The sequence below is a fragment of the Vipera ursinii genome (assembly GCF_947247035.1).
Source record: "Vipera ursinii genome assembly, chromosome: 9".
In the NCBI taxonomy this organism is placed as follows: domain Eukaryota; kingdom Metazoa; phylum Chordata; class Lepidosauria; order Squamata; family Viperidae; genus Vipera; species Vipera ursinii.
This window is the reverse complement of record NC_139523.1, coordinates 8,562,356-8,583,803: the sequence shown is the minus strand read 5'-3', so window position 1 is coordinate 8,583,803 and position 21,448 is coordinate 8,562,356. Positions and strand designations below refer to the sequence as shown.

General features: G+C 43.5%; 1 protein-coding gene across 1 annotated transcript; it reads left to right on the top strand.

The window, feature by feature from the left end:
• TMEM35B (transmembrane protein 35B) lies at window positions 1-10,380 on the top strand. Its single transcript, XM_083369052.1, has 3 exons — window positions 1-712; window positions 4,985-5,165; window positions 7,345-10,380. Exons 1-3 carry the CDS (start codon window positions 326-328, stop codon window positions 7,473-7,475), a joined length of 699 nt encoding a protein of 232 aa, XP_083225178.1. The 5' UTR covers window positions 1-325; the 3' UTR covers window positions 7,476-10,380.
• The last annotated feature ends 11,068 nt before the right edge of the window (window positions 10,381-21,448 follow it).

Here is a 21,448-nt window from a genome sequence, read left to right as displayed (position 1 = left end):
GGGCAATAAATATCAAAATATACATACAAAAGTTAAAAAAAAGATTAAATAATCATGCCCACTATAATACAATAATTAAAACAATGTTAAAACCAAATCATTACCGAGAGTGCCACCGCTTTTGCAAACGCTTTCATTAAAAAAAAAACTTGTTTTCTTTTCCAACATCCTTGCAGTTGAATTTTTTTTTTTATCTCTCAACAATATCACCGAAGAGACGACCGTGACCTTGGAAACTCAAGTCCCTGGAAATCACGCCGCGATTTCCACCTGCCCACGCGCGCCACCCGTGCAAATCTCTCTCGGAGCCTGCAGCGCTCTGCATATGCCCCGGAACCCCCTCTCTCTCTCTCTCTCCCCTCCTGTCACACGAAGCCGCCCAAGGGCGCTCAGCTTTCCCGAGGTGCATCCGTCGGGGGGGTTGAAGCAGCGAAGGCCGGCACCGGACGGCGCGTTTTACGCACGGCTGGTCGGCCGTTGGAAAGGCGGGCGGCTCCTGCTGGCTTCGTCCGGGGCGGCTCTCCCAGCTTCCTTTCTCCGCCTCCCGGTCCACCTCCCTCCCCCGGCTGGCCGCCAACAAGCGGGCCAGGCAGGAGAAACGACGATGGCGCTGCTCTTCTCCGCCCTCCGGGTGCTGCTGGGCCTTTTCTTCGCCCTCAGCGGGGTCGTCAAGCTCACCGACCAGATCGCCGGCGACGCCCACCGGCAGCTGGTGAGGAGCCGGGCGTCTCCGGGACAAGCCCGCTCGGGCCACCGCTTGGCCAGGCAACCCACAAGTGGGTGGGTGGGTGGGTGGGAAGGAGGGGGAGCTGCAACCCCTCCGGGCCGCCGCGCCGTCGAGCCCCAGCCCTCCAGCACAGCCCTGATTTTGCTTACCTAAGCAGATCCCCCGCCTTGCCGAGCGGATCTGCAGGCGATCCTTAAGGCCGGGGGGCTGCTCAAGCTTGGCAACTTTGAAGACTTCTGGACTTCAAGTCCCAGAATTCCTCAGCCTGCTCTTCGGCTGGTGGGAAATCTTTTTAAGGAGGCGCGCAGGAGAGGAGGGCGCCTTGGCGCTGCTCGGCAAGCCCGGCTTCTCGCGTTAAGGCGGGGTGCAGCTCGCCGTGGCTTGCTGGGAGCCGCCGTCCCGGTCCTTAAGGCAGGGGTCTTCAAACTTGGCCCTTTTATGACTTGTGGACTTCAACTCCCAGAATTCCTCAGCCAGGCAAGCCTGGCTGAGGAATTCTGGGAGTTGAAGTCCACAAGTCATAAAAGGGCCAAGTTTGAAGACCCCTGCCTTAAGGTAAAGGTAAAGGTTCCCCCGCACGTGCGTGCTAGTCGTTTCCGACTCTAGGGGCCGGTGCTCATCTCCGTTTCAAAGCCGAAGAGCCAGCGCTTGTCCGAGGACGTCTCCGTGGTCCTGTGGCCGGCATGACTAGACGCCAAAGGCGCACGAAACGCTGTTACCTTCCCACCGGAGTGGTCCCTATTTTTCTACTTGCATTTTTACGTGCTTTCGAACTGCTAGGTTGGCAGAAGCTGGGACGCGTAACAGGCGCTCACTCTGTTACAGGGCACTCGGGATTTGACCCGCCAAACTCCTGACCTTCTGATCGACAAGTTCAGCTTCCTAACCCACTGAGCCACCGTGTCCCGGTCCTTAGCTAGGGGTAAATCCCGCTAACCTGACAGGCAGCAGAGCTTTGGGCTTTACCTGTCGAGTTGTGTGTTTGCAAAAGAAAAGGGGCGCAGCTTTTTCTGGCACACTGCTTCCAGCACCAAAGAGCGCTCTCTCTTCGGAGGACGCTTCCTATTCAGGCCAGCGATTCCTCTTCCCCCCCCCACTACTTCCAACCACCCTGGGATTTCTTTGGGACAACTTTTATCTTTTCCCTTCCCCTGGGCTAACAACACAAAAGCCACATCTCTTCTCTTTCTCCCTCTCCTCTCATTGGAGTGAGAGAGAGAGAGATTTTTAAAATGGGATTTGGCTCTTTCAGACGTTTGTAGCAGATCTCAATTGGGGATGTTTTAAAACTGGTTACTTTGCAGTGTAATATATATGTAACAGTGCTTTACCGTGTACGGTGTAAAGTACAGTGGAATATGTACTTTACAGTGTAATATGTAACCATTTTGAATGGGTTTCATTCTGCTCCTCCTCCCCCGGGAGTTTTGGCCGTCAAGTTTCCTGGAATCTTCTTGCCCTGCCTCAGTTTACGAAATTAGTTGGAGGTGGGGGGGGGGAAGAATAGCAGAGCTCATGGGACATCCCTCTGTGTAAACTGCCTGGGTGTACCTTCCAAGTTAAATCTGGGAGTTTCTTTGGCCTTCAGCCAGCTTTCCATTTGTGGAAGCATTTTGGCGCCTGAGGCTGACCGTTTGAATTTTTGTAGTCGGGAGAGAGAGCAGGTTGCAAGATTTTTTGGAACACCGAGAGAGCTGCCTGGATCCAATCTGGATCGTTCACCGGAACCAGAAGTTTAGTCTTTTCAGCTTTTAGACTTGTGCTGGAACCCATCCTTAGGGAACTTCTCTCTCCCCAGAATGTGTGCATTGGAACAGAGGGCTGCCTGTTCCCCCCCCCTCACTGGACTGGTGGAAATTACTTTGTAAACTTAAAAAATAAATAAATGAAAAGTGGGCTGGGTGGAAGAGAGAAGCCTCTTTTTAGGTTAAGATGAGCCAAAAGATTTTAGAGGAACAAGATTCTAAACCCGCTTGCAGATCTGTTGGGATTGTTGACCGTTAAGAAATAAATAAATAAGACCGTATCAGAATGCAAAATAGGAGGTGGAAAAGATATAGTTGAAGCAACATGCATGGAGTTCTTAACTTACAACTACAAAAGGTGGACTGGAAGTTCTGTCGCTAAGCAGTTCGGTCATTAAGTGAGTCATCATCTGATTTGACGAGCTTTTTTGCCTCTGTTTTGAAGCGAATCACATAATGGTTAAGCAAATCTGACTTCCCTCATTGACTTTGCTTGTGGCAAGCTGGCTGGGAAAGTCTCAAATGGCCATTGCTTGTGCTTCTGGGTTGTGTGTGTGTGTGTGTGTATGTTTTGTAAATAATGCTAATTGCCAAGTGCCTGGATTGCCCTCACTTTATAGTGAGGACAGTCGAAAGTGCAAAGACCTGTCATGAGTCAATTTTTTTCACATCTGTTGTAACTTTAGAATGATTGCTAAACAAAGGTCAAAGTTTATTTATTTGTTCAATTTCTGTGGCCATCCATCAGTCAATGACTTTGGTCAGCTTACAATTATATATATAATTATATATATTTATAAATATATATATATATATATATATATATATATATATATATATATATATATATATATATATATATATATATGTTTCAAATGTTAACTCTTTAGATTACCTTGCTAGGCCCCAAACATGGGGCAAATCTTTATTTCCTGTTTTCAGCCTATCTTGAAGGCTATCGAACAGGCAGTAGTCACACCGGACAATTCCTATATTTGTGTAAATTACTTTCCCTTTAATTCTTTGTTAGTAATTTACACACATATATATATATATATATATACAAATTATTCAAATTGCTAATAAAGAATTTGGGAGGCTAAGATGATCATTTCGAACTCATTTATGTTCTCATCAGTTAGTCATACCCTTTATCTGAGATTCGAACCCGGATAAAGGGTATGACTAACTGATGAGAACATAAATGAGTTCGAAATGATCATCTTAGCCTCCCAAATTCTTTATTAGCAATTTGAATAATTTGCACAAATAATGAGCTGTCATAAGTTGACTAGTTCCTGTGGATAAGCCCTGAGCCGGGCCAAAACAGGAATGAAAGAGTTAATTAGCAAGGTCCATTCAAAAAGCCTTGACAAATACTTAAATATATATATATATATATATATATATATATATATATATATATATATATATATATATATATATATATACATATATACATATATATATATATATATATATATATATATATATATATATATATATATATATATATATATATATATATATATATATATAACAATTAAAATATAAAAACTACTGGGCAAGACCCAGTAGAAGGTGGAGAGATGACATCAAAGACCTACCACAACAGCATCAAGTAACAAGGGTGGAGGCTGCCAGAAGTGCAAGCTCCGGAACTTTGAATCTCTCCCCCCCACCACACCCAAAATAGTAAAAGAGGAAGGAAAGAAGAAGGAAAACATTTTAAAACATTTTAAAACGATTGAAACGCTAAAACCAATAAAAGCGTGCAAAAACAGCCAAATTAACTAAACATAGGAGCCAAGATACTTGGCCAGTTAGCAATATAGCCAGAAAACGGGGCCCTTGACATATTCAGCACCCCCAGGGTCTGGAGCATAACCAGTTTTTTAGGGCCTTATGAAAGGCTAATAGCGTTGGGGGCCACTGACCTTCTTTGGCAGGATCTGCAGATGCCCATTCTGATTGGCCTGGTTGGATGAGAAGAGGTCCTTTTAAAAAAAAAGGCACGCCCTTAAGTCAGGGCTGGGGAAGTATGGCCCTTTTATGACTTGTGGACTTCGACTCTCAGAATTCCTATGCTGGCTCAGGAATTCTGGGGGTTGAAGTCCACAAATCATAAAAGGGCCATATTTCCCCACTTCTGCCTTAGGGCAGAGGTCCCCAAGTTTTTGGCCACCCAGGGTGGACCGGAGGGGGTGGTGGTTTTGGGTGTCATCTGCATCCTGCAGATGGGACTTTGCTCATTTGTGCGGCCCGGTTGCTGGCATGCCACGGCCCAGTACTGTCCATGAACCAGGGTTTGGGGAACCCTGCCTTAGGGCACAGGTTGAGGGCTGCTTGTATCACAGCAATGCATGAACGTTTTCGATGTGGTCTCTTTTGCTTAGCCGTCCACCTTTTCTGGATTATTTGTGCCTTTACTTGCTGCTGTAAAAGTTGGGTCCCCTCCTTCTGCTCCTTCGTGGTCTTTGGCACTTAACGCTCCTTTTCCTTCCTATTCCAGAAAACCCAGTTTGTACAATTTGCAGATGTCTTCCCTTTGAAGGAGTTTGGCTATAAGCCAGAACCAGGACCTTACATGGAAACTGTGGGCTGGATAGAACTGATCGGCGGCTGCCTTTTAGCCTTTGGGCCTCAACTGCTGCAGGAAATCAGCAATTTTGTGCTTACCGTGATCATGATAGGTAAGGATAGTCCTCTTAATGAATTTCTGACTGGGATCTGCTCATGAACTATTTCTAAGATTGGTTTCTTATAGAATCTACCGGTTTGTGGGAAATTAGCATAGGTCTCTTGCAGAAGCGTATTGGCTTCCTGCCAAAAAGAGCTTTATCGTTGGTTAACCCACTGTTGATCCTCAGCCATTTACTGACCCTTGTTTGAGCCCAAGCCATTTATTTATTTATTTGTTTATTTATAAAAGTTATTGATTACCCATCTTAGCACAGGATAACTGGGTGGCTTACAATCATATACACATACATATACATATGTGTATGTATGTGTGCGTACACACACACACACACACACACACACACGTATATTAACATAAATTAATGCCAACGGCTAAGATCCAATTACAGATGGGGAGGGCAGGGGCTGGGTGGGGGGAGGTGAGATCTGTTGTTAATTGATCCATCACCTCCACTAACCCCAACCTCACATTGGGGGGCAAGATGTTCCAGAGGGCGGGTGCAACAGCAGTGAAGGCCCTCTTGGACCCCCCCCCCAGCCAAAATAATTGGGCCAATGGGGTCCACAGCATAGTGACATGGGCCAATCCCAGTGGGACAATCCCTCAAGTAGCTTATCTTGGACAATCCCATTGAGCTTGGCAATGTCAATTGCTGCAAATGCTTCTGCTTTTTTCCAACATATTTAATCTCACTTTGGGGGAACTAGCAAAGTAATGTTATCATTTCTGCCTCTTTTAAAACATCTTTTGGATCTATGTCATTTCCCCAAATTCCTCTCATGCCCTGAGTAACAGGGAACCCAGCCAGATAGTAGCTGAGCAGATGCTGGATGACAGCTGGAGAGAAATACCGTCATAATGTACCAGTAGGGTGGTATGGCTGATAATGATAATTTGATGAAAAATGAACACATCAAGGATCACTGGGATATCTATGCCCCTCTCTAACGATTTCATTTGATCCTTCCATTGTGCTATGGAGATTCTCAGTGATCCAGGTCATAGTTTTCCCAAAGATGCTTTTTCACAAGGCAACTAGTCTTTCTTGTTTTTCTTTGAAGATGTTTTTCTTCCCATCCAAGAAACTTCTTGGATGAAAAGCGAAACTTCTTCAAAGAAAAACAAGAAAGTCCATTTGCCTCGTGAAAAAGCATCTTTGGGACTTCCATTGCGCTGTTTAACCGACTTTAATGTAAGCTTCACCAACATGGTCAATATCAAACCCCAAGAGTTGATGTGACTATCCAAGAGGCTTATAATGGTTGGGGGGGGTCAATAGATTTGTTGATAAATGATGGAAGAGCGGTGGAAAGGCTCAGTGGTTAAAGACACTGAGTTTGTTAGCTGGAAAGCTGACAGCCTGGGTTTGAGATCTGAGTGCCGCGTAATGGGATGAGCTCCTGTTAGTTGCCCCAGCTCCTGCCCATCTAGCAGTTTGAAAGCATGCAAGTGCGAGTAGATTAATAGGTACTACTTCAGTGGAAGGTAACAGTGTTCCATGGGAAGGTAACAGTGTTCTGTTCCGGATACTTCAGTGTATAGCCATGCTGGCCAGATGACCGTGGAAAATATCTTCAGACAATTCTGGCTCCCTCGGCCAAGAAACAGAGATGAGCACCCTAGAGTCAGACACAACTGGACTGGGAAACCTTTACTTTTTTAAATGTTTGGAGGCCAGTTGGGGTTCTGTTGATCTTTTGGGGACTTTGTAGAGCTCCACACCAGTCCTTAGATCTGAAGGTGAGGTGGCTAACGATGAGATAACGTTACCCCATGTTAGATGACTGGCTACCGGTGAGAATGGTGCTCTCCTCCTCCTCCACCTTCTCCTCCTCCTCCTCGTAATGTTTATTAAATTATTTTCATATCATAAAAGCTTGGGGGCTGATGAACAATATGATACTTCATCAAGGAGTTGATGAGTGGAAGAGTGGAAGGCCCCCTGCTTCGATTGGACTGGATCTCTATCACATTTCTGCTTTCTATAGATAAAGCTGTGTTTATTTTCCTTGTATTGTGCCATTTGACAGACAGACTATTTACATATAAACAGAATGAGCATGTAAAGAGAATGGAAACCAGTCCAGCTTGGGATAGCCGTTGGGAGTCTTTGATTGCAGTTTGGTTTTATAATTCTCCCTCCTCTGTCTCTGCGTGTCATATTGCAGGTGCCATCTACACCCTCCTGGTGTTGAAAGAGCCTTTAGCCATGTGCGTACCAGCCACTGTCTCCTTGGGCCTTTTGCTCCTCCTCAACATCCGTGGAAGAGGCAACTCTGTGAAGTCAAAGTCTGAATGAGGCGAGGAGAAGGGAGATCTGGAGAGATGGGAAGGATCCAAAATGAAGCTCTTGAAAGAACAGACGACATGTGTTTTCCCATCCTGCTCACTGACAGATCTGATCTGTGGACTTCACAGTGTGTAACCCAGAAACGGGGTTAGATCCCTATTTGAAGTCCTGCCTTAACTGCCAACTTTGCCAGTTTTCCATCCCTCTTTAGACCTGATTGGAGATCTTGTCTTCAGTATAAAACCAGTTGCTCTCTCTTCAGTCAGTGGATCCTTATTGTGTCCAGGCAAGGAGGCAACATGGATCAGAAGAAAATACCACATTACAAGGGTTGGATGGGATTGTTGTTGGGCACCAAAGAATATTGTTGAGGGTAAAGAAACCTTGGAATTCTGCAGAATGATGTAACCAAAGGGTTCAGATAGATGTTGCATCAGTTGAATATTGTATTACTTCATTTCTGGATTTTATTAACTTTCCTATCAACCCATCTTGGCCTGATCTAGATTAAGACTTATTTTTGTGGGTCGAGGAAACCTACGTTAATCACTATTCCTCATCACTTTCCAAAGAATTAAATTTAATTCCATTTACCCACTTAAAAAAAACAAAAACATACCATAGGCATCAAGCAAAGGTGCTTTTTATCATTCCAGTTTTGTTAATTGCTCATGAATTTGGTGAAATAAAAGGAGAATGAATAAGTTTCTTCTAATAAGTATGGCGTGATCTTGAGCCATTGCGATTTTTAAGAAATAATCTAGGAATGAAAAGAGATAGGTGACAAAATCACCGGATTCTATGCCATGTGCCTTTATGATAATTTTGTAAAAAATCAGTAGAGTCAAATTTTATATCCACGTTTGCAGGATTGAAAGTTGGTTGGGGGCTTCTGAGTTTGTTGGTTTTTTTTAAAAAAAAATTAAGACAAATGGGAGTGGTTCACTGCTTTGGATTCAAGACTGAAAAGATGTTCCAGAGAGGTGTTTTCTCACCCTTGACAACTTTTAAGATGTGTGGACTTCAATTCCCAGAATTCTGGAAATTGAAACCCACACTTCTTAAAATACTGATAAAGGAGAATATTTGTAGCTCGGGGTTGAAATGAGGGATCTTTGGTGCTCTCTGAGCTTATCAATAGATAAACACAAAGAGTGCAAAAGAGACAATCAACAGGCCAAAAAGGGAACAAAAAGAGCAAAACACTTCCCCACCAGCATTCAGCATCCAGATGAGCAGAGATTAACTCCCAAGACTAACATCAGAACAACAAGCAAGTAAACAATATCCCAGTCAAGGAATTGCCAGACAAGCCAACAGGAAACAGCCCAATCAAAGAATCTCTAAGTCCACACTGACAGGGCAAGCCATTAGAATATAAACTGACAGCAAACTACACTCATTACTAGCGCTGGTGATTTTACCTGGTTTGAGTAATTAAAAGGTCCGCAAGCAAACCAGCTCATATCTTCAAAGTTGCCAAGCCTGAGAATCGAGCATTCACAGAATCGTCGTCTGCAACTCCTTCAAGCAGAGGTTTCACTCAGTTTTAAATGGGATCTCGTAGCTCTTAATAGTATGATGGGATCATGCCTAATTATTTCCCCCCCCCCCACCCAAAGAAACAAGCTTTTTTAAAAGGGAGTGTTTTGGTGGTGTGTATATAGCACAGTTGCTGCTGAGCCTCTTGTTGCGGACACTGTTTTAAGGAAAGTTGCGTAAAGATATCTTTTGCTGCCCTCATGTTTTTTGAAATTCATAATGAACTTGGTGGTGGAGGGACTTCATCTTGAAAGAGTAATAGGGTTAGAAGGGACTTTGGAGGTCTTCCAGCCCAACCCCTCCTTACTCAAGAAGAAGACCATATACTAGTCGGACAAACGGCTGTCCAGTCTCTTCTTGAAAATATCCAGTGATAGAACAGCCATCACTTCCAGAGGTAACTGATTAACTTCCCATTGGCAGGAAATTTCTCCTTAGTCATAGGTTGCCTCTCTCTTTAATGATCTACCCATTACTTTTCGTCTTGCCCTCAGGTGCTTTGGAGAATAGGTTGACCCCCTCTTGGGTATGTCAGCCCCTCAAGTACTGGAAGACTGCTATCATGTCATCCTCTGATCCTTCTTTTTGTTAGACATCTCTGGTTCCCTGGAGAAAGTTAGAAAAGAGATTTGACTGTGTTTTTCTTATGCAACTCCAGAATGGCCAATTAGGGAACTAACATTTTTATTCACCACTTAATTTGTACTTCTGGAACCGATATAGACACATCTGAAGATGATTTAGCTTTGGGTACTTCAGCTATTGCAACTCTGGTCCTCAATCAAATGTTGCATACCAAAATATGTCTGGTGGAGAGAATTGTGTGTATAAGGGAAATGATAGGAAGACTGCAATATGTATCTTGTTGAAAATTGCATACAAAGAGGCATGGAGTAGGAAAAAATATTTGGAAAACATTCGTCTGTTAGGAAGAAATGAAAAGTATAACATTTTCTATGCCTATGAAAATGATTCCGTTATTTTGTAAAATCACAATGATGCCAACAATAGAATTGGTGCTTTAAAATTGTCAGAAATGTATTTGTTCACTTCTCACAAGGATTCATTATTTCCATTTGCTTATTTGTCTCATTCACCTTGAATATTTTGTCAGCCAAAGGGTTACATTCAGCCAAACATTTTAAAATTATTACCGCAAACTCTTTTTTTATGCTGGGTTTACTGTTTGGCTCATGTTTTTTGATGCTAGTTTTGACCTCTGGATGATTTGTAGGAATTGTTTCAACACCTGCTTAACTTGTTTCTGCATTTTGAACCCATTTTTCATTATTACTATTTTTTTATGGAGGGAATATTAGAGGGAAACCCGTTGTAGACTCTTTAAAAATAAAACACTTCTCCCTGAGTACGAATAAAATTTGTAGTGGACTCTTAATCTTAACCCAAGTGATGCCCAACTGAAGATGTATCTCGAAGGCATGGATGTGCCACTAAACCTAAGTTTTAATGTGTGGTAGTTGTGCTCTCACAACACACTTAACCAGTTAACAAATGTAGCAGTTACATTTCCACATACTGAGCTTGCTTATGCTCGATTCTTTAGTGTCTTAAGGAACCCAGTCTTTGTGTTCATTTATGATCAGTTGAACACACTGAAAAACCAGGTTCCAGTGGAAAGTGATGCATCTCTAAATGTAGAGAGAGTGCATTTTACCCAGGTGTTTTAGTGTTCTTCTCAAACCTGTTTGGCTGAAAGGCTAACCCTCATTCAAGACTGCCTCTTAACTGACCAGGTTGTGGGGTGGTTAAAGGAGCCAAACAAATTTAGAAGCTGGAGCTTGTGGCAAGAGAGAGATCTATGGCCATCACCTAACCCCTTCTGGTTTATGAGCAATCAACTTCACAATACTTGGCCACCTTAGGTTTCAAGGCCATGGGGTGAACACATTTTGACTGAACAATTGCTTTCTTAGGGACCCAGTGATATTTATTATTTATTTATTATTTAAATTTATATACCACCCTATTCCCGTAGGATTCAGGGCGGTTTACAGGGAGAATTAAAATACATAGCATACAAAAATAAAAACAGTTAAAAACTATGATTAAATTACAGTCCCTGAAGTTAACTAAAACCCAATTAAATTAAATTACTTTAAACCCCTCAGTCTGGGCCAAACAGCTCGAAGAACCAGGTTTTCAAGTCCCGGCGAAATGAGCGAAGGTCGGGGGCAGTCCTGAGTTCAACTGAATTAACATTAGAAAAAGGACTACATATCACATCAAAGCACTGGCTATGGGAGAACAGTTTTGGATCTACATCCAACAAGATCTACATTGCATGATTACAGTGTGTGTGTGTGTGTGTGTGTGTGTGTGTATACATGGAAATAACAGAATAGACTCAGCAAATTTTAACTTCTGAGCGACATGGACCCTAGATATGTATAATCAACACTATAAATATAATATTTAAAGTGCAAGTACTTTTAAAAAGTTTATAAAAGTGTAGACGCCTAAAGAACATTAGTTAGAAAATTCATCTGCAACTGAAAAACTAATAAACTCATAATGAGAAATACAGGTAGTCCTCGGCTTACAACTGTTCATTTAGTGACCATTCAAAGTTATAACAGCACTGAAAAAAGTGACGTAGGCCCATTTTTCACACTTATGACCATTTTAGCATCCCCACGGTCATGTGATTTACATCCGGATGCTTGGCAACTGGTTCATATGCATGACACTTACAGTGTCCCGAGAGTCACGTGATCCCCTTTTGTGACCCATCTGACCAGCAAAATCAATGGGGAAGCCAGATTCCCTTAACAACCACGTTCCTAACTTAACAACTGCGGTGATTCACTTAACAACTGTGGCAGGAAGGGTCGTGAAATGGGGCAAAATTCGCTTAACCACTGTCTGGCTTATTATTTTTTTTAATCCCATTTATATCCCGCCCTTCTCCGAAGACTCAGGGCGGCTTACAATCTAAGCACAAATCAAATGTGCTTAGCAATAACCTTCATTCTATGTATATGCCTGTTTGTTAGGGCTTTCACACACACCCCAAGCGGCATTATTACAAAGCCAGCTTATTGCCCCCAATAATCTGGGTCCTCATTTTACCTACCTTGGAAGGATGGAAGGCTGAGTCAACCTTGAGCCTGGTGGGACTTGAACCTGCACTAATTGCAGGCAGCTGGTGTTACTTAAGGAGGCATTAGCCCACTGCTCCACCAAGGCTACATTTTGGGCTCAATTGTTGTAAGTTGAGGACTACCTGTCGGGCAGTGGTGGTGAGCCTTTCAGAAACTGAGTGCCCAAACTGCAACCCAAAACCCACTTATGTATCATCGGGTGACGGATGGGCATGGCCCATTGGGTGGGTGTGGCCCAATGGGTGGGCGTGGCTGCAGTGGTAACGGCAGACTGGATGGGACAATCAATTCCAACTTTGCGAGATCTTTTTTTTCCCTGCGAGAAGTTGAAATTTATTGATTGAACCTTTTTTTTTTTGCACACGGCGTTGGGGGCCTAAAGCGAAAAGTTTTTATAAAACCCAGCTGAAGGCCTAGGACTGGGGTGACAGCGCACGTGCCCACAGAGAGGGCTCTGCATGCCACCTGTGGCACCCATGCCATAGGTTCGCCACCAGAGCTGTAGGGTATGGTAGGCTGATATCAGCAACCTTCTCTTTACCTTCAACATGTCTTTCCCTTCCTTGTCTTCCCAGCCCAAACAAATTTTCTTTGCCAGTTTCACTTGTAGATGAGGCTGAAGGCACAAGACCCAACCTGCACGTTTGCCGAGTGTTAATGTAATTCTCTCCTGCATTCCTACAAAAATATTTTGCAGAGTGCCTCCTTATCCTAACATTCAAGCATCATACACACAAATATGGATACTCCTTGATTTATGACCACAATTGGCACCGGGACTTCTGTTGCTAAGTGATATGGTCGTTAAGCGAATTGCACCTCATTTTACAACTTTTTGTTTTTTGCTGTGTTTTAAGTGAATTTGGGTTCCCCCACTGATTTTGTTCATCAGAAGCCTCCTGGGAAGATAAGAAGTGGTGATCATGTGACCTTGGGAGCTGCAGCCTTAAAAAAATATGCTGAGTGCTGGAATTGGATCACACGACCTCAAGGATATTGTGACGGTCATAACTGCAAGGACTGTTTTTGCGAGTCACTTTTTCCCAGTTCTGTGATAAACTGACTGGTTGTTAAATGGAACGGTTGTAAGTCGAAGACCGGAAAGCATCTTAGCGGCAAAGTGCTGTGAAACTTGTTACTGGAAATAAAACGTTAAAATGTATTAAGGTTACACGTTTATACACACACACACACACACACACACACACACACACACACACGTAGGATTTTAGTAACGGATTTGAAGATTTGTTGTTTGTGATGCATTTGAGCAATATCGTTATCAAAATGGCGAAAGGATAGTTTGTCTTCCTTTTAAGACTCTTCTTAAGACAGACTTAAGACAGTTTAAGACTCTTTTAAGACAGTTCATTCAAGATGTTAAGCCAGGGGTCCTCAACCCCCAGTCTGTGGACCAGTACCGGGCCACAGCATGCCAGCAACCAGTCTGCACAAACAAGCAAAGCCCCATGTGTGGGATGCAGGCAGCACACAAAACGACACACCCTCCGGTCCACAGAAAAACCTCTCTCCACAGAACCGGTCCTTGGTGGCCAAAAGGTTGGGGACCTCTTTGTTAAACCGTAAAAGTATTTGCTTTGTGTTTGGTGAATCCCCCGATTGTGCTCTATTCAATCAATACGGATATGTAACCCATCTTATTTGCACACCCAATTCAGCTTCATGGAACACGCACAAACTCATTCAGCAAAAGGTAATCTCTCGATCTGCATAACTATCTAGATCATCTCTTGTTACTGTGCTGGTCTGATTCATATAACAGGCCGGCTTTGCACAACTTGTTATCCGCCACCATCCTAATCCTATTGTGTTTTTTTTCCTAATCTAGGGTGTTGTGCAAACCAGAGCCAAGAGGTATGTTTCTAGGTTTATTGGAAAAAAAATATATAGACTCAAGGTCTAATTTTCTGTCTCATTTTCTGCACCACTCCTCTGCCTTCCTGCGTGAGTGGCATGCAGGGTAAAAAAATTCTTAAGATGCTTGGCAGATTAATCCAGGCCGATCCCCCTTCCCTCTTTTGTCCCACACCCTCCTTGCGTATTGCAGCATGCCCACGAAAGGCATTTTTTCAGCGGCTGTGGCCCAGACTTCAAGGTTCCTTTGATGCTACGCCTCTGTGAAAGCTCCCCGAAGCTCTTAAATTCGATCTCTCCCTCTCTGTCTCCTTCCTGGCCTCCTTCAGCAGCTGTTGTGCTGGGGAAGCCGAGCTTCCTGAGGCTGCTTTGACGCTCCTTTGAGGCTTTTCTTTGTTGCTGAGTCCAACTGCTCTCCACCAACCATCTTTGAGTACAACGGCATGACAGTGGCCGTTCCCTGTTCTGGTAGCCGATCTGTCTGCTCCTGCTTTGGCTTTTGTTTCAGGTTGATCAGTCCTGGTTTTCTTCCAAGGCGAAAGGTGAGGAAGCCAAATAAGTTGTATACGGCTTGAGGGTGTCCTCAAGCGTTGTTGGGACCAGAGGGAAAGGGCTCTCTGAAGATCAGTATAGATAAGCGTGGTTTGAACCTCAGTGAGATGACAGGACAGCAAAAGGATATCGGGAAAGAAGTTGGGGCAAGTGGAAAAGAATCTTTGGGAGCCTCAGGGGCTAACTGAGTACAGGCAAGGCTGGTTATTATGGGTATTTGGGGATCTGCAGTTCCAACATACTTGGAGGGCACTGTGCTGGATTAGGGAAAGTTGATGTGCAGATGATTCCTTGGTTCTGACTTGGGAAGGTCCTTGTCAACCTTGCAAGGTGGATTAGACTATGAAACCAAAAGCATGCATGCTAATAACTGCACTATTTTTATTAGAGGTTTATAGGAACAGAATCCTCTGAATCTGTCCCCCCCCCTTATCTTCAGGAGAACTAGGGAGGTTTTGTCTGAGATGCTTTCTCAGGTTACAAATCTGCCCAGGACTCAGATTTCATTTATCTGATGGTTGTCTTGGTTGTGGCTCTTCCTCCTGTTCCTGTTCCTCAGATTTACCTTTATGCACATTATAGCCCTTGATCAAGTTATTCTGTGATTCCATCCTTGCCTGTCTGCCAATCTACCTCCCTCTCTGCCTCCCCACCCACCCACCATCCCTCTCTCTCTCTCTCTCTCTCTCTGTCAAAGGTTGTAAAGTAATATTACTGCTTCTAGCACTGCATCTTTTGGACAGAGAGAGCTCTGATGTTCGTCTTGGGATCTGTTGGAGCTACTCTGCCAGCTTACGATTCAAAGACCCACCACTGGGACCATTTGGCTTCACTTTCCACACCCTCTCTAGTTTCTCCTTCAGCCGTGTGTGTGTGTGTGTGTGTAGCTGAGCATTTACTGGCCAGATGCCCTTCCTGTTCCTGTTGCCATGTGGCTGAGGAATTCTGGGAGTTGAAGTCCACAAGTCATAAAAGGGCCAAGTTTGAAGACCCCTGGATTAAACTCTAAGCCCTCCGAGTGGGAGGTGAGCATCTTCACCACTAGGCCACCATACCACTCTCTATACATATATACATATATACATACATACATACATACATGCATATATGCATATATACATATGTCTTGAGTGTTTTTTTGATGCACCCAGTCGACCCAAATATGGGGAGAAGGTTAACACAACTGCCTAACATGCAAGCAGCCCAGGTTTGAATCTTGGAAGGGTGTGGCTGGCTGATGAGAGCAAAGCAGCATGAAATAGCTATACCAGTCTCCCTTTAATTCTTTGTTAGCAATCCAAATTTAATACATGTACATATATACATGCCACGTATATACATGCCAACATGCCACACCATCAGAGAAAGAGTGGAATATAATAAACTGTGCTGAAATTTTCAATGTCCTCCAAGTTGCTTTCCCTTTTTCACCCTGCATGCTTCAAAATTTCTTTGGCTGCATTCATTCCACATACTTAACCTGGTTACCGAACTAGTTACTGGATTTGTCAGATTCACACAATGCATGCAAATTAAGCATAACTTAGTTACCCAATCTTTGCACGCTGGATTAATATAACTATTAGGATCGTAGTTGACCTGGTTAAGTTTGTTGTAGGAATACAACTAGGGTGGGGTGTGGGGAGGGGGGTTTGTGTGTTTCTGAGCTTTTTTTGGTTTTTTTGTTTGCTGGTCTCCCATCCAAATTCTAACCAGATCCAACCCTGCTTAGATGTTGAGCCTGGGCAAAATCAACTCAATGATGTAAACTAGCCAAGCAGAACTAAACTCCTTCTCCAGAAATAGCTACATTCAAAGAAATACTTTCTCTGGAGATCTAACACTGATTATTCACCTTTTGGGGCCCATTAAACTTCTCAAACTACTCTGGGTGTGTGTCCAGAATGCTTTGTTAAGCACTTCTCTGATTTCCAGTTCTGAATCACTACCTTGCCCTACTTTTTCACACTCAGCTCTGAGTGAAGGCTTTGCTATCAGCTCTTCTAAGATGGAAGGAAGCAAAGAGTGGATAATGAGGGAGAAGGCTGTGAGCGACATTCCTAGAAGCATCATCTTAGATTTCAGCAAGGGGGAGAGTCGTAGAGAGAGAAATGTGTCAGGTTTTTCGAGGTTTGCCTGTCAGCAATATTCCCACTTTTTTTTTTTTTTAAAAAAATGTCTTTCAAGTGTTCAAAGCATTGATGATGGATGCTGTTGAAAAAGCTATAAAGGATGTTTTTCACCTGCATCCTTAATATCAAGATTTTATTTCCCCTGCCGGGCAAACTGTCATTTGTAATACAACAGCTACATCGGTGGTAGACAGTGTGTTGTTTCTGCATGCAAACGCTTGAGCTTCTATCTGTCAGGCTGTCTCACCTGACTTTTTAAATAGAAATTCTTCCTATAGCCCTCCGTACCATCTAAAATAAATGTGAAGCTGCTGTGCTGGAAGTAAACCAGACATCTGGAGAAAAAAACATAGCATAACACTGTTGGAAAGAACCTTAGAGGTCTTCTAGTCCAACCCTCTGCTCAAGTAGGAGACCCTATACCAGGTGTCCTCAAACTTGGTCACTTTAAGACTTGTGGACTTCAACTCCCAGAATTCCCGAGCCAGCATCCCTGTTAAATGGCTGTCCAGGCTCTTCTTGAAAACCTTCAGTGATGGAGCATCCACAACTTTGGGAGGCAAGCTGTTCTAATTGTTCTCACCATCAGGAAATTTCTCCTTAGTTCTAGGTTACATCTCTCTTTAATGATCTTCTACCTGTTAACTTCTGGTCCTTCCCTCAGGTGCTTTGGAGAATAGGTTGGCCCGCTCTTCTATGTGACAGCCCTTCAAGTACTGGAAGACTGCTGTCATGTCATCCCCTGGTCCTTCTCTTTGTTAGACGTAGAGATACCAAGTTCCCTAGAGAAAGTCCTGTCTCGTTAGAAAAGAGATTTGACAGTGATTAGTTAGACCAGACGGAACCTAGTTCCTCAACTAAGGGATATTTTCAGATCTTGCAAAAGTCTCCACGGGGTTGTCTGTGGAGATTCTCTGTCATGCAGGTCATGGTTCCCTCAAAGGTGCTTTTTCAAAAGGCAACTGAGCTGTGTTTTTACTTCGAGGAAGAAGACGTTTCTCTTCTCATCTACGAAGCTCCATCAGTTCTGACTGGATAGTGGGGGAGGGATGGAACTAATCATCAGAACTGAACCTTCCATTCCCCCCTCCGTCCCACCACCATAGGCTCAGAACTGATGAAGCTGCTTGGATGAGAAGCAAAATGCCTTCTTCTCAAGGAAAAAAGCACGGTCCAGTTGCCTTTTGAACAAAGCGTCTCCATGGGACTGTAGACTCTATTTTGGGAGCAGGCTCCAGTGGCCTTCTAGATATATATTCTTCTACAGCAGCCCTTTGGGGAATGTTCCTCACAGCCTTTGCTTTCAGTGGTCCAAGTGTGCTGCCACACCTGCAGGAGAATTCACAAAATCAACATGGTGCCTATCGCCATGCAATCAAAATCCTGCCACCCCCACCACCCCCTTTTTCTTTTACATGTAGCAGTGTTGGCTTCTTGTTTTGTTTTGTTTTGACACCTGCAGAAGTGCCTGCTTTGGCTCCAGATGTTGCTGGCCTACAGCATTCAACACCCCCCCCCCTTCGCCATTGACCATGTTTCCCACTTTCAGAATTTTCATTGTCATTTATACTCTGGTAGAATGGCCTCTGATCTGATCTGGCCTCTGATCTGGCCTCTGATCTGATTGCAGTAGCTGATTTTGCTTAAATTGGTTGATTCATGCCTTGTAGCATTCAGTTTTCCACTGCTATTGCTGTTTTTTTTATTTTAATTCCATTTATATCCCGCCCTTCTCCGAAGACTCATTGCGGCTTACAAGCTTAGCAGTTTGTTGCTTTGTTTGTTGCTTTATGATTTCCAAACCCTTTTCAATTTTTCTGGTGCAAAGCCAATATTTTTTTATTACCTCATCTTGATCCTTGCACCCTTCCATGTTGGCCCTTTCATGTTCTTTAAATTACTTGCATCTGATCTTAATTTCTTTATCTTTAGCCTCCAGTCTGATCTTGCCCTCTAGGACTGAATACGATTTCGCTTTTTTTTAAAAAATTCCATTTATATCCCGCCCTTCTCCGAAGACTCAGGGCGGCTTACAAGCTTAGCTTTTGGGTTTCAACGCACAGTTCTTCTATAACTGGCACTGTATTGCACGGTTTGTTCAATGGATGTGATTTTAATCCTTGCAAGTGCCTCACTCACATCCATCGTTATTTAGGCAGTCCTCAATTTAGGATCGGCTGCAGGATGACCATTCGACAGGTGTGACTGACCTGAAAAAGGGGATTTACAAACCTGAATTTGAGGACGACAGAGGGTCAGACCCCCTCTGGGGTAAAGTGAACTGAACTTTGGGCATTCAGCAACATGGCGTGCATTTACGGCCATTTGCGGTCTCCCGCATTCACGTGATATGTTTTACTATATTCTGCAGAAAACTGGCACTAACTGTACTTCTGCGTTTTGGCAAAATCACACCCATAGCAAACCATTGGTTCAGTTAATGTCTGTGCCATTTGCTTAATGACCACAGATTTGTTTAATGATTTCCATAAAAAAGTAATAAAATCAGCTTGGTCATTTAGGAATACTTCCAGGACCTTTGGGGCAGTGGTGGGATTCAGCCTGTTTGCGCTGGTTCAGTAGAACCGGTAGCTAATTTTTTGTTGCCCAGGCCCAGAACGGACTTCCAAAAGCGGCATCCACACAGAGAACCGGTTGTTCACATATTTGAATCCCACCACTCACTCCTTCCTTCCTTCCTTCCTTCCTTCCTTCCTTCCTTCCTTCCTTCCGTGGGATTCAGGCAATTTGCACCATTTCGGTAGAACCGGTAGCTAATTTTTTGTTGCCCAGGCCCAGAACGGACTTCCACACAGAGAACCGGTTGTTCACATATTTGAATCCCACCACTGCTTTGGGGGCCCTACTTTCAATGCTGGCAGGCAATTATAAGTATAATTATAAGTTTTCTCTTGTTCTGTGGTTACAACATAACTCTCTCCTTTCTATAATCTATTCTGTCGGATCATTAAAACAATAATTTAATTTCCACTCTTTGGAAAGAGTGCAGAGAAGAGTAACCATGATGATTAAGGGCCTGAAGACTAACACGTATGAAGGACAGTTGCAGGAATTGGGTATGTCTAATCTAGTGAAAAGAAAGACTGGGGGTGGCATGATAGCTGTGTTCCAATATCTAAAGGTAAAGTAAAGGTAAAGCTTCCCCCGCACATGCATGCTAGTCGTTTCCGACTCTAGGGGCCGGTGCTCATCCCCGTTTCAAAGCCGAAGAGCCAGCGCTTGTCCGAGGACGTCTCTGTGGTCATGTGGCCGGCATGACTAGATCCCAAAGGCGCACGGAACGCTGTTACCTTCCCACCGGAGTGGTTCCTATTTTTCTACTTGCATTTTTACGTGCTTTCGAACTGCTAGGTTGGCAGAAGCTGGGATGAGTAACAGGTGCTCACTCTGTTACGCAGCACTCGGGATTCGACCCGCCAAACTGCCGACCTTCTGATCAACAGGCTCAGCGTCCTAACCCACTGAGCCACCGCGTCCCTTTGTTCCAATATCTAAGGGGCTGCAAACAAAGATGAGGGGTGGTCAACCTATTCTCCAAACCACCTGAAGGCAGGACAAGAAGCAATGGATGAAAACTAACCAAAGAGAGAACCAACCTAGAAATAAGGAAACATTTCCTGGCAGTTAGAAGAAATTAATCAGTGGAACGACTTGCCTCCAGAAGTTGTGGGTGCTTCAACGCTGGAAGTTTTTAAGAAGAGACTGGACAACCATTTGTCTGAAATGGTATAGGTTCTCCTGCTTGAGCAGGGGGTTGGACTAGAAGACCTCCAAGGTCCCTTCCAACTCTATTATTTTGTTATTCTGATAAATCATAGCTTCATTTTTTTGGTGCAAAAAGGTTGTAAAGGTTTCCAGTCAGCCATAAATGTAGATGCTGTCTTTTCTCTGATCAAGGAAGCCAATTTAGCTATCTCTGAAAGTTCCATCATCTTCACCAACCATTTCTCCATTGTGGATAGTGCTGAATCTTTCCATCTTCTGCACGACATGCACATTTCTCTGAAGTATCCATTTCCATAAAAGAGATTTTCATACATGTAACAGGCCAGGGAAACTGTTGACTCTAGACACCACCTCTGGTGGCTAAGGCCGGATTTCACTTTCTTTTATGAATAAAATAACAACTGTTCCCCACCTGCCTGCTTTATTCCTGTAGAACATCCCCCAGCTGGTGCAAAAAAATATATGACTCAGTCGTGACAAATCACCACAGACATTCATAACTGCAGCAGCATAGAGAACTACATTTTGAGGGGGTTGTGATGTCTCACATACTGGGAGAAGCACTTTCTGAAAACAGACAGACCTGAGTGAAGATGGACTGCATTTGCTAGGTATGAATGAAAAAAAATATGAATGAATTCTGTCTTAAAAATGCTTTTTTTTTGCACTGGTACTTGTTTCCAGGCAGCAAATCCATCAGCACTGCCAGCTATTTTCCTTACCAATGACAGCAGAAGTTAAGGTGTGATTGGATCTATCATGATATTTCCACTTTATTTTTTTAACAGGCTGGGCTGAAGCTTAATGCGCTAAATCACAAGCAGGTTTAAAACTTGGCCACCTTGGAAGAGGGTGTTTGCTTGGTATCAGTGAATCTACGTATTTCTTCTTTACATTTAAGGATAATTAAAGGATAATTATATTGTCCAAAAATAAAAGAACAGATCATCTAAGGTTGAAAACGTGGATAAAAAAGTTAGTAAGCAAGGATTATTTTTGGGGAAAAAAAGTA